Genomic DNA, 13,382 nt, shown 5'->3' on the forward strand with positions numbered 1-13,382 from the left:
TATATCAATTTTTCTTCATTTCTCGTTTTATATTGTACAGTGCTTATACTTTTGATTTGAATAAAACAAGTCTATTGTCTACTGAATTGGTCTTCATAAAACTGGAAAAAAATTCAAAAAAAAGTTTAATGTCTGTGAATACAGTCACGAGTCTCTCCAACCCATTTTCCAGCCAGTTGAATGGTACCGAGATCGAAAACTTTTGTCGGTTTGTCACCGTTGGTGATGTACTTGTCTGGAACGCCGACAGTCAGACGACGTTGGCATGGCTGAAAATGAATTTCTGAATTTCTGAATTTCTGAATTTCTGAATTTCTGAATTTCTGAATTTCTGAATTTCTGAATTTCTGAATTTCTGAATTTCTGAATTTCTGAATTTCTGAATTTCTGAATTTCTGAATTTCTGAATTTCTGAATTTCTGAATTTCTGAATTTCTGAGTTTTTGAATTTCTGAAGAATTGAATCAAGAATTCCTAAATTATAGAGTCCCTCTTTACCGTCCATCCATCATCACAATCATGATAAATATTGACACGTGGATCAATGGAGCTAATTTCCGAATCTCCTCCTGTCAAGTAGAACTCCCCATTTCCATCAGTAGTCTTGTCGTCCAATTTCGTGTCCATCACTGGAAAAAGAAACAGCGGTTTTTGATCACCTTTCACCTTTAAGGATCATAGTGGCGGCGTGGCGCAAGCGGGAAGAGGTCTGCCTGTCGTTCAGCTTGCCACAAGTTCAATTCCCTCGTAGTGCAAATCTTTTTTTCTCACTTTTTAAATGCAAAAAATCAACTCACAAACATCCTTATCATACATCTTCACTCTCACATCCTTCGCCGGCCCATCATTACAAATCAGACGACCCTTCACGGCGACAGACTGTTTGAATCCAACTCCAGCAAACGTGCACGAGATAGTGGCTAAGAGGACGAGGAGGCACTTCATCTGAAAATCCAGAAGACGTCCGTCAAATTCCTAGAACAGAATTTAAGGATGTACCATTGAGAACATCGAAGAAATTATCGTGAACATAGGTATCTAGGAATGTCATATAGAAGAGAAAGTTCTAGAAGTGACTGAAAAGTTTTGTAAAGATGGGTCAAGAGAAAAGAAAAGAATCAGAAGTGTTACAAAGACGTCTTCTGACCCCTGAAGACCCTGAAGACGTTGTAAAAATCAACTGTCCGACCATTGTCAGGTTATATCACATCAAAAACACTTCTTATTTTATATCGAATTCGGTAAACAAAGAGGAAGTTGACATAAGGGATACTTTAGAAAAGAAAAATATAATGAGTCACACATTTTTTTGAAAAAGTGCTAAAAAGAAGATCAAAAAGAATCCAGAGAGGGACAGGAAATGATATCATATAATACAGGGAAATTTGAGTGATTGATGAATGGTATTGTTAGAGAATTGTAGTGGAACTAAACATATAACATTCAAAGAAGTGAGTCATAAATTGGTTTTGGTAATTGAATTGTATAAAAATGTGGTTCGAATTTTAAAATTTCAAAATAAAATTCAATTTTTAAATCGAATTTTTTTTCACTTTCCAGTATTTTTTTAGCATATTTTGATTTTTTGAATTTCTCAAAGTAGATAGTCAATCATTATTTATCGTTAAACCTGTGCTGAAAGGGTCTTCTAACTTTGACCTGATTTATCTCGGTTCCCATAAGAGATTATGGAAAATGGTCAACTAGGAAAATGTTTTATACATTAAGATACAAATTTTGTTGGTTGACCACTTTTTAATATCTTTTACAGAAAATGAGATAATTAAGCTCAAAGTTAAGCGTCAGAGATACGCGCTCTTGAAGTTGCCGCTCCCAAGAGAGACGCAGAGAAGTAGGTGCGTCTCGTTTCTCTGCTTCTCTATTAGCTCGATATTAAAACGAGCGTATCTGCGGGACCAATAGAGCTTGAGGACTGATTTTTTGACCATTCGATTGCAAATTTTATTGCCTTCCGCGTGATTCTAAAACTCAGAAGAAACTCAGAAAAAAATGTTCTAAAAAAATTTGAAATCAACTTTGACTCAATTTATCTCGGTTCCTGTGAAAGATATCAATAGGTGGTCAACTAGCAAAAAAATTGTGATATTATGACGAACATTTTATCAGTTGATCACTTTTTGATAGCTTTCACAAGAAACGAGATAATCAAGCTCAAGCGTAGTGGCACTAGATACGCGCTCTTGATGTTGCCGCTCCCAAGAGAGACGCAGAGAAGTCGGCGTGTCTCGTTTCTCTGCGTCTCTGCTAGCTCAAAATTTAAATGCCTGTATCTGCGGGACCAGTAGAGCTTAAGGAATGATGATTATACCATTCGAAAGCAAACCTTACAGGATTCCATTTGATACTAAATCTAAAAAATTCTGTGAAAAATTTCTAGAAAAAATTTGAAATCAACTTTGACTCAATTTATCTCGGTTTTTGTAAAAGATATCAAAAAATAGTCAACTAACAAAATAGTTGTGATATTATGGCAAACATTTTATCAGTTGATCACTTTTTGATATAGTTCACAGGAAACGAGATAAATCTATTCAAAGTTGGCGGCGCGCGCGCTCCCAAGAGACGCAGAGAAGTCGGCGTGTCTCGTTTCTCTGCGTCTCTTTTACGTCAAAATTGAAACGAGTGAAACTGCGGATCCAGCAGAGCTAGAAAAATGATTTTTGGACCATTCGATAGAACATTTTATGGGCTTTTGTTGGATACTAAAAGTTATGAAGTTATGAAGATTTGATTTATTTCAAAATCTCAAGTCTTGCATTTTGAGAATTTTAAAAATAATGTTTTCCAGTCAAAAACCAAAATCTGTAGTAACAATTTAAGGAAAAATATTGTTTTCTGTTTTTCTTCATTTTTCCATCCATCACCTTTATTACATACCCTATTGTCCTTCTTCATCACAATGACCAGTAATCAAAACAAAGAAGGAAGCAAAGAAGAAAAAAAAGTGGGCGGAGCTTGTGATAAGAAGGTCGTCAGAATAGATAGCCAAGGTTGTCCCTTTTGTGAAGGGGGACAAAGAATCAGAAGACACATACACAAACAAAAAACTTTTTTTCTATCTACTATCTTCTTTTTTTCCCGACTGGTCAATTGACCAAAAATGTCTATTTTCTCAAGAACCTCAATATTTCAGAATGCTCCGAGTGGTTCTTCTTCTCACCATCCCTACAGTAGTTTTTGGTTTGGGACGGACCCAATCCGTTGGTGTCAGAGGGCAACTGATCTGTGAGGATAAGCCAGCTGTTGGTGTTAAGGTCAAGATCTATGATGAGGATAAGTGTAAGTTAAATGCCATAATATTAAAAATTCAAATCTCACAAAGTTCTACATTTTGTTAGTTTATCGCTTTTTGATAGCGTTGGTGGTTTTGAAGATAGAAGCGTTTGACGGTGATGGAAGCACTTTCTTCTAGCCTTTAGAGCTTCATAGGTGTATATCTCAAAACCTACAAAAAAGTTGTCAACTAACAAAATGATGTCTAAAAAAATTAAACATTTTGTTAGTTTACAACTGTTTGTTTTCTCTAGTGGTTCGGGAGATATGCGCCTTTAAACCCTGTACGTTTAAAGTCGAAAGAGAGACACAGAGAAGAGATAGTTTCTAGGTTCTCTGCGCCTCTTCGCTAAAACTAATTTTTCTTTAGTTGGTATACGATGTTGTTAACAATTCGATTAAAAATTTCGAGCAGTTTGGCAAGCATACCAGCGTGTGGGAAAATCAATTAAAAAATCAATGTACTGTTACCAAAAAACTGGAAACTTCAAAAAAGAGCTGCAACTCAAAAGCCATAAAATATATGATAAAGTTGTCCACTGCAAATAAATAGCTTATAAAATTTTACACATTTTTGTAGTTTTCAACTTTTTTATATCTCTAGCGGTTCAGGAGATAAATCTATTTGAAAATTGAAGCTTTCGTTTCACTGCGCCTTCCCCGGAGCCTTCTTTCTGCTACTGCACTTTGACAGCAGTTAACTCGGTTCCGATGAGAGATATTTGAATTTTGTCAATAATAAATTATTGCTGATAGTATGATAAACAATTTATCAGTTGACTACTTTTTGATAGCTTTTATAGGAAGCGAGATAATTGGGCTCAAAGGAAGAGCAGCGCCGCGACCGACTGAGATACGCTGTCTCAGCCCTACAATTCCGAGAAATATAACTCAGCTCAAATTTAAAATATTAGTTTAATCGCAAGGATAAAATGTAGTTCTCAACAAAATTAACATTTTATCAGTTGACAAGTTTTTCATATCTTTTATAGGAATCGGGATAATTGAGCTTGAATTTAGAAGACCTTAAAGCTTAAGCAAATAGCGGTATATGTAGTGGGAATGACGATATATCTCGCTAAACATATAACTTTTTTAGAAACTACAAACTAGAAAAATATTCAATTTCTAATTTCCAGTATCCCCTGACGAGTTAATGGCCTCTGGAAAAACCGACTCCTCCGGAAAATTCGACCTTAAAGGATCGGCCGACGAGTTCACCTCAATCGAGCCAAAAATCAATATCTATCACGACTGCGACGACGGAATCAAACCTTGTCAAAGAAAAATCACAGTTTACATTCCAAGTCAATACATTGCCAGCGGATCGGAGCCAAAGAAAATCTTCGACTTTGGAACACTTCAGTTGGCTGGAAAGTTCTCCGGGGAGACTCGAGATTGCTTGAACTAATCGATAAACTTTCATAAATAATCAATAAACATATAAAAAGTAACAAGAACATTAATCACACTAAACAAAGAACCACACAAAATGTCGGTCAACGAAAAAAATCGCTGCCAGATTTTCTCATTGCTCTCCTGAGTTTCCAAATCTTCCAAATAGTTTCGAACTTTTTCCAGACACAGTTTCAGCTCTTCTTTTGAGTCTCGTGGCTTTGAAAGTAGATCATCTTGTTCCATTTCGGCCAATGGGACTTTTTGAAAGTAGCTCTTCTCGAAGATTCGAAAAATCCAGATTGGCGGAGTTTTTCGAGGTAGAGCATTCTTTCATGCGCAAAAATAACTAGAATTGACACCAAAACCGCAATTATTGATATTGCAAACTCGATGAGCACATATTTTCCTGAAAAAAACTTAAATTTTGATGAAACGTCACGCAATCCATGGCTGAGCTAGGCGGCCTCAAACCTGGCCTCTAATAAAAGGGTTCCCCTAACTTTGACCCAATTTAACTTGCTTAGTATGATAGCTATCAGAGACAGATCAACTAAGAAAATGATTATCTTTTTATCACTAATTTTTATCAGATAACCATTTTTAATATCTTTCACGGGAACTGTGATAAATTGAGTCAAGTTTAGAGGTATTTCTATCACCCAAATTATCTCTGTTCCTGTCAGAATTATCAAAAAATTGAAACTAAAAAAATGTTTAACATAATATCAGCAACATTTTATTAGTTGATCGTGTTTTGATATCATTTACAGGAAACGAGATAACTGAGCTCAAAGTTAGGTTCTCTAGATACGCGCTCTTGAAGTCCCCGCCCTCAATAGAGACGCAGAGAAGTTAGCGCGTCTCGTTTCTCTGCATCTATCTTGTTTCAAAACTAAAACTACTGTATCTTCGGAACCAGCAAAGCTAGAGAATTGATTTTTAGTCCGTTCGATAGAAAATTTTATAACCTTCCGTTGTACCCAAAAATTACAACAATTCTGAAAATTTAATTTTTTGTTTGATGTTTCCGATCTTTGACCCCGATTATCTCAGTTCCTGTGAGGGCTATCCAAAAATTGTTAACTAACAAAATGTTAAGCATAATATCACCAACATTTTGTCAGTTGACCGTTTCTCAATATCTTTTACGAGAACTGAGATATATCGGGTCACAGTGAGAGGCTTACAGTACCTAACAACGGAATTCCTTCACTACTCTTCGGCATTTGTCCGGTGACCATATCCAATATCACAGCCATAGTGAGCATTGTGGTGAGACCCAATGATACCTGAAAATGTTGTTGGTGGCCTAGCTTTTTCTAGGCCAGCAAGTTGCTGGCCGCAACACTTACATGCTCCTCGCGATCACCATGAACGCCATGCGGGGTGAATAAACCAATATTGGATACTGTAACTATTGCAAATGTAGGAATTATGATTACTACGATGTAGTAATGGGGTTTTCGTTTGAGTTCCTGAAAAATTGAATTTTCAATTGTTTTGTTTCGGAAATGTTTTCTTACCAAGTAATAGAAAATCTCTTCATAGACATTGGCTCCGCCTAGAGTGTCATTATACCCTCTGACTAGTTTCGTGGCATTGAAATCGATAATGTCCCATTCGGAGTTTTTCTGAAAATCGAAAAAAGAAATTAACGTCAAGCAACTATGCTCCGCTGAGCACTCACTTCTTTCTCATGGACCCAAGCACCCATGACATTAAAACTGAGCACATTATTCGGGTAGGACCACGAGCCAAATTGAAGAGCACATAATTGACTGTCAAATGGAAATGAGGAAACTGACATTGGGCAAGTCAGGTCGACGAGCTGGAAGAATAGGTCGGGGGTACGGTAGTCTAAGTTTCAGGCTACCTTATTAAAATCCACCTCAACTTTTCCGTCGTACCGTACTCGAGCATTGTGATTCTCCATAGTTTCTGCTTCCGCTACGCTAAAAATTTTTGCAAAGTTTTAAAAATCCAAATTTCGGTCCCTTCTTACGTATTAAAAATATTGCCATCTGGGACCCAAATCATGGCCTTTGGAATTATAATCTTCTCAATTCCATTCCATTCTTCCGGATCCCATGTTAAATATTCATCCCGCCAACTTTGAGGAAACCATAAAAGTAGTTTGATTTGCTCGTTTTTCTCGTTCTGGAATTTTTAATTGAGCTCAATTATCTCGGTTTCTAGTCGAGATATGGAAAATGGGTCTACTGATAAAATGTTGATAATATTATGAACAGCATTTTGTTTGTTTACAAATTTTTGATATCTTTTATAGGAACCGAGATAAGTTGTGTCAAAGTTAAGGTCCCTGTGATCGAAGAATCCAAAGATTGATCCTGTTTATTTCAGTTCCTGTCAGAGATATGAGAAAATTGCTAACTGAAAAATGTTGGTGATAAAATAGTAAACATTTTACTAATTAACAAAAGTTTGATATCTTTCACAGGAACCAAGATAAATTGACTCAAAGTTGGGTTAGTAAACTCTCGCGCTCCAAGAGAGAGGCATCCAGCGCTTTCCTGGCTCGTAACTCTGCTCAAACTTAGAATTTTTGTTAAATTTAAACATTAAATCGTAGAACTCGACAAGACCTACAGAATCATATATAATTTGGTTTCAATTAATTATCAAGTTTTGCACCAGAAGTCGCAAGCGCTTCCCTAGTAAATATTGACAACTAGGCTATTTTGCGGCGCCTAGGTCAGAAGTCAAAAATCTAACATAGTCAAATGTGTTACCGTTTTGTAGATCGTATCAAGTTCTTTCATACGACGTTTATTTTAATAAGAAATTCTTAGTTTGAGCCGAGTTATGCGGCGGCGCGAAGTAAGATCCAAGTTGGCAGCAACGAGGTCGGCGCCGATCTCGCCTATAGGCTAGCCGCATTTTCACCACTCTGAGTTAACACTCGGCATTCAAATATAATTAAATTTAATATAATTTTGTAGATCTCGTCAATAGCTACATTTTAATAATAAATTCGTAGAGAAATGCTCAGTTTGAGCGGAGTTAAGAGCCGGCGCGTAGTTGAGGCATTTTCGGCGCCAACAAGGTCGACGTCGCCTATCCGCCTTTCACCACTTCTGAGTCAACACTCGGCATCCAAATATAACAAAATTTAGTATCATTTTGTAGATCTCCTGAAGATCTACATTTTACTTTTTAAATCAAATCTAAATTCCGAAAATCAAGCGAGTTATGCGACTTTAAAAACCTAACTCACCACTTCAACCAAATTATAAATCTGTATCAGCGCTGTCACATTAAGAATACTCGATGAGTTTCTCACAGGTCGTGCGTTTTTATAATAGTCATCTAATAGAAATTTTGCCAATGTCCGCTCATTTCTCTCTTCATAATTTATCAGATCGATTTCTAGAGTGTTGTTGCCTGAAAAAAAAGTTTTTCTTAATTTTTTGAAAATGAGACAAAATAGCTTTGCTTACCTTGACAAGAAAATCTGTTTGAGAATATGAAAACTAGAAAAATCAGCTTCATTTTTCGATTTATTTTCTTGCAGAATAGTTAGGATAGCTTTTCTTCTTTCTCACCGAAAATAGGCACCCATTTTCCAGTTAAATTTCCTTTTTTTGGACAAAAAAAGGGAAAAAGGAACGAAAAAAAAAAGAGACGAAAAGAGAATAATGACTTTCCTGGCTTATTAGACAGAAAAAAAAAGAAAAACGCTCACTTTGGGGGCCTTTTTTTTCTGGACTACTCTCTCCATTTTTTGAACATTAATACTAAATTACACTTCTGGGTGTCAAATAGATTGCTAGACCCCATAAATTTTTATGATTCTTTAGATGGGATCAAAGATCAGAAATATTGTTTAAAAGATGCGAAACAGAAAATTCAAAAACAATGTTATCAGCACTTTGAGCTCAATTATCTCAGTTCTCATGAGTGATACCAATTTTTTGCCAACTAATAAAATGTTGGTGGTAATATAACAAAAATTTTATCAGTTGATAAGTTTTTGATATCTCTTTTGAGAACCAGGATAAATCGGCTCAAAGTTGGGATAGCCAACTCTTCAAGAGAGACGCAGAGAAGTCGGTGTGTCTTGTTTCTCTGCGTCTCTTAGTGCTTGCCAATTAAAATCAATGTATCTGCGGAACCAGTAGAGCTAGAGAATTAATTTTGAGATTATTCGATAGCTAATTTTACGACCTTTCGTTTGATATACAAATTCCCAGATGCTGACATCTAGTACATTCTCTTTATTTGGAGTATTGTGCATTTGTCTTATTCCTCAGCAACCCTTTCGACACTTCAGTCCAGAGGTGCACGGGAAGCGAATTTTTTTCCTCGGACATCGGAAACCTCTGATAACAATTAATTTTCAACATACGGACGAGACACTGTGTAAACAAAGGAGACGCAGACATTCGTGTCCCCTCCGAGCGGTGACGTCATCGGCGAGAGAGTGAGGGGAGGTGAAAGAAAAAATGGAGCCAATGAGTTCTGTTGGTTACAAGCAGAATTGAAAAATGATCCTGAACAACAAGATTGTCCATTTCTTCATTTTCGCTGCTTTGGTTACTGTAACCTCAGCTCAACTTCGATGTTATTATGGTAACTACCATGCTAAGCTTTGTTCAGAAGTAATTTTCACATTTCAGGTATTTCTACACAAAACGCTAATGAAACCGTGGATTACTCTAGTGCGAACAAAATGATAACATCAATAAGTTGTCCTGGATCATTTTGTATGAGGTAACTTACCATAAAAACTCCAATAGAGTGACAGCCAGAACGTAAACGTTGTGCCTATCATATCTCAATTTCTGTTAGAGGTATCAAAAAGTGGTAAACTAATAAAATGTTGGTGATATTAAGACAAACATTTTATTAGTTGGCAACTTTTTGATATCTTTCACAGAAATCTAGATAATTGAGCACAAAGTTAACGGTACGGGTGCTTCTATTAGAGTGTTTACAGTCTTTCTGAACTCATTTCAACATTTCAGAAATTACCAAAAACACAGAAACTCTCAATCGAACAGTTATGGATGTGCGAACAATGCATGCACCGTATGATTTACAATTTCTAAATAGTTCCAATAATTTTAACTCCAACTTTTCAGAGCAGTGGATGTACGGAGGATACCAATGGACGTGGTTCATGTTGTTGTCGAGGAGACTTCTGTAACTCAGGATATTTCAAAACTACAGTATCTTCGATGATCCTCACTATTGCCTCCATGTACTTTTCCATGTACATGCACTTTTGAACTTGTTTTAGGAACATTTTTTGAAATTTTTTTACTTTGTGATATGAATTATTGAGAGAATCCTTATTTGCTGTCTTAGTTACTGAGATAAAAAAGCTCAAAACTAAGCAACCTAGATACGCGCTCTTTAAGTAACCACTCGTGGAGAGACACAGAGAAGTCAGCGTGTCTCGTTTCTCTGCGTCTCTTTTAGGTCAAAATAAAAACGAGTGTATCTCCGGAACCAATAGCGCTAGAGAGATGATTTTTAAACCAATCGATAGAAAATTTTGTTGGCTTTTTTGTATTAAAATATGGAAAAATCCGTATCAAAAATTTCAATTTCAACCTTGACTTTCGGTGTTTCCCTGTAGAGATTTTAATATCAAACGAAAGCCGATAAAATTTGCAATTTATTAATCTAAAAATCAATTTTCTAGCCCCCTTGGTTCAAAAGATACACTCGTTTTAAATTCGAGCGAAAGGAGACGCAGAGAAACGAGACGCGATAACTTCTCTGCGTCTCTCTCCCTCGCGCTCACTCTTGGAGCTGTTTTAGATAAAAAAAACATCGAAAGCTGACAAAATGTGTGAAATTTTACGGTAAACATTTCTATCATGTTTAAAATACTTTTGAGATCTTTTCCCAGAAAAATAGAGACCAAACTTTGACTCAATTTATCTCGCTTCCTGGGACAGTTATCAAAAAGTGATCAACTAATAAACTGTTTATCACAATCTCAAAAAAATTTTTTTAGTTGACCACTTCTTAACATCTTCCACAGATAGCGAAATAAATTAGGTCAAACCTAGGAAGAGCAACCTGTCGACACTTCGGTCCCTCCCTCTTCCATCATTCATTTTTCCTCTCAATCGATCAGCGTTGAACAAGATGGAGCAACATGCTCCGGATGTTGACAATCACAGTAATCATAATAGAGCCTCCCAAGTGATGGCATCCCCAACAAACCCATCCGTTATCGTCAGTTTTGCCAACAACAGAGACACAAGACAGCCGTCTTCTTCGCCTTCCCAACTTCCAAACTCCTGGGTGATCCATCATTGTCGATCAAGGAAATTTCTGGAGCATCTTGGCAGAGGAGTCTTCTTCTTTTCGTTTCTGGTGTATACATGACGATAAAGATGTTGAGACAATTAGCACCGAAGGAGGTATGATGGATTGATCTGGGTGATGATACCAAGATTGATGGTTCAAAAAGAAAAGAGCAGAAATGTGGAAGTGCTCTTTTTGTTGACTATTCTTAGCTCTAGATTCTAGAGTTTTCAAGTTTTTATAACTCTCTTTCAGCGGAAGGAAGTAATGTAGAGATCTGTTTGTGTGGTTTAAATTTTAGTATCAAAGGAAAGCTTCATATCAAATGGTCCAAAAATCAATTCTCTAGCTCTTTTAGTCCCATAGAAACATTTATTTTTAATTTGACTTGAAAGAGACGCAGAGAAACGAGACGCACTGACTTTTCTGCGGTTCTCTCTCATGGGAGCGCGCGGGCGTTGACTATCCTAACTTTGAGTCGATTCATCTCGATTACTGTAAAAGATATCAAAAATGTGTCGACTGATAAAATGTTGGTGATATTATGATAAACATTTTCTTAGTTCATCACTTTTTGAAATATCTTACAGGGAATGAGATAATTAAACTGAAAATGCAAGTATAGGGTGACCTTCTTTTAGAGTGTTTACAGTAGCTGTTTTTGACTTATCGGTTTTTAGCTACAATTTGAGCAGACGAAAAAATTCCCACAAGGTTCGTTAGAGCACTATTTCAGACTATTAGCCTCAAATCCCCCAATCCCATTCCTCGAAAGCCTACTGTTCTCCGCTTACGTAGTCGGCAAACTTTTTTGAACTTGTCCCATCGATCATAAACTTCTACTGTACCGCTTTACCCCACATATCACATTGCGTAAACCAACACTGTATATACATCGTAGTCTTTGTGCTCTTGCGCAATACCAACATGGCACGCTTTGTCGGGATATCATCTAGTAGATGAAGACGTTGAGAGGGGGAAAAGTGTGTAAATAAGCATATGAGTGTAATCTTAAGTGGATTACTGTAGATGGTTCAAATGTAGGTAACAGTGAATCCATACCGGAAGTCTAGTTTTGGTAGATCGAAGAGAGCTAGAAAACTGAAAAAAGAGACGCAGAGAAACGAGACGCGCTAACTTCTCTCTGGGGAGCGCGCAGGCGTCGACTAACCCAACTTTGAGTTGATTTATCTAGCTTTCTGTAGAAGATATCAAAAAGCGGTCAACTAACAAAATGTTTACCATAACATAAAAAAATTTGTCAGTTGCTCAATTATTGATATCTTTCACAGAAACAGAGATATATAGGCTTAAAGTTGGGGTCCATCTATTATAAACAGCGTATAAGTTCAGTCTCTCCAAAAAAGTAGGATTTATTTTAGTACAATTTTTGATCCCTCATTTCTTTTCTACCTAGATTCTCTAGATTCCGATTCCCCCAAAAACACAACTGTCACATTTTTTGCTCCCGGGAAATTGTTTTATTGCCCCACTTTCCCCCACTTCCGGTTCAAAATGAGGTCATGGTCCCATTATTGCAAGATGTCGCTATTGTTCTAATCCTAATACATGTGATACGCCCACTAGCACTATAGTGAAAAAGGAAGTATGAAGTTTTTATTGCTGAGATTCTGAGAACCTGGGAATCTTAGCTTCCCAGAAAACAACTATCATCTTTGAGCCATATTATCTCGGTACTTGTGAAAGTTATAAAAAATTTATCAACTAATAAAATGGTTTTCATAATATCACAAACATTTTGTTAGTTAACTGCTTTCTGATGTTTTCTACAGGAGATGAGATAATTCAATTCAACGTTGGAGCCTCTCGGTCGAGCTCACTCATTGTGTAACAGAAGGGCCTCACTCTTGAGCCACATTATCTCGGTAGCTATAAAAGATATTGATTTCCATTTTATTTTAAACATTTTGTTAGATGACAACTTTTTCGTACCTCTTACAGGAACCAAGATAAAATGAGTCAAAGGGAAAGGGACCCATTCAAGTCGCTATGAAGCTGGAGAGTCTAGCTTCTCTGGGTCTCTTAGAAAGTTTATATCTGAATTCTCATTCTGAAGGAATTGTCATAAAATCTACAGTATCCAAGTAAGCTTTCTCTCCCTTGAATCTTTTTATGCATGCGAAAAAACCAATAATCCAGGATACGTAATTTATTCAGGTATAATCATTTTTTTTCCAGATCACACCTTTTTCATAGTTTTTGGTTTAGAATTCAGAGATTTTTTGAATATTTTGCAACTTTTTTTTTCGATGAACAAATTTATTTTTCAAATATGTAAAATTTAATTTCTAGACCGCAAACATTCTTTCGAACTGTGGCTGACAGACGAGAATTACGACGACATCGAAATCCGACAGACAAGCATCACTACGAGAGACACAACGACA

At 36.5% G+C, this 13,382-nt stretch overlaps 4 protein-coding genes across 4 annotated transcripts; 2 read left to right on the forward strand and 2 right to left on the reverse strand.

Moving 5' to 3' along the window:
- Window positions 1-125: 125 nt before the first annotated feature.
- Cbr-ttr-32 lies at window positions 126-945 on the reverse strand (the record flags this gene model as incomplete). The annotated part of the gene is made up of 3 exons (XM_002642555.1): window positions 126-269; window positions 499-629; window positions 798-945. The coding sequence occupies 3 exons, from the start codon at window positions 943-945 to the stop codon at window positions 126-128; spliced, it is 423 nt and encodes a 140-aa protein (XP_002642601.1).
- Window positions 946-3,155: 2,210 nt separating this feature from the next.
- Window positions 3,156-4,705, forward strand: Cbr-ttr-8 (the record flags this gene model as incomplete). The annotated part of the gene is made up of 2 exons (XM_002642556.1): window positions 3,156-3,300; window positions 4,434-4,705. 2 exons carry the CDS (start codon window positions 3,156-3,158, stop codon window positions 4,703-4,705), a joined length of 417 nt encoding a protein of 138 aa, XP_002642602.1.
- Window positions 4,706-4,883: 178 nt separating this feature from the next.
- Window positions 4,884-8,202, reverse strand: CBG09157 (the record flags this gene model as incomplete). Its single annotated transcript, XM_045244486.1, has 9 exons — window positions 4,884-5,098; window positions 5,885-5,981; window positions 6,045-6,167; window positions 6,216-6,323; window positions 6,380-6,520; window positions 6,566-6,644; window positions 6,695-6,849; window positions 7,928-8,094; window positions 8,151-8,202. 9 exons carry the CDS (start codon window positions 8,200-8,202, stop codon window positions 4,884-4,886), a joined length of 1,137 nt encoding a protein of 378 aa, XP_045093941.1.
- A 995-nt stretch (window positions 8,203-9,197) lies between these two features.
- CBG09158 lies at window positions 9,198-9,941 on the forward strand (the record flags this gene model as incomplete). Its single annotated transcript, XM_002642558.1, has 4 exons — window positions 9,198-9,282; window positions 9,330-9,423; window positions 9,678-9,741; window positions 9,795-9,941. The coding sequence occupies 4 exons, from the start codon at window positions 9,198-9,200 to the stop codon at window positions 9,939-9,941; spliced, it is 390 nt and encodes a 129-aa protein (XP_002642604.1).
- Window positions 9,942-13,382: the final 3,441 nt, after the last annotated feature.

This window comes from Caenorhabditis briggsae, assembly GCF_000004555.2.
Source record: "Caenorhabditis briggsae complete genome, chrIII, whole genome shotgun sequence".
Taxonomy (NCBI): domain Eukaryota; kingdom Metazoa; phylum Nematoda; class Chromadorea; order Rhabditida; family Rhabditidae; genus Caenorhabditis; species Caenorhabditis briggsae.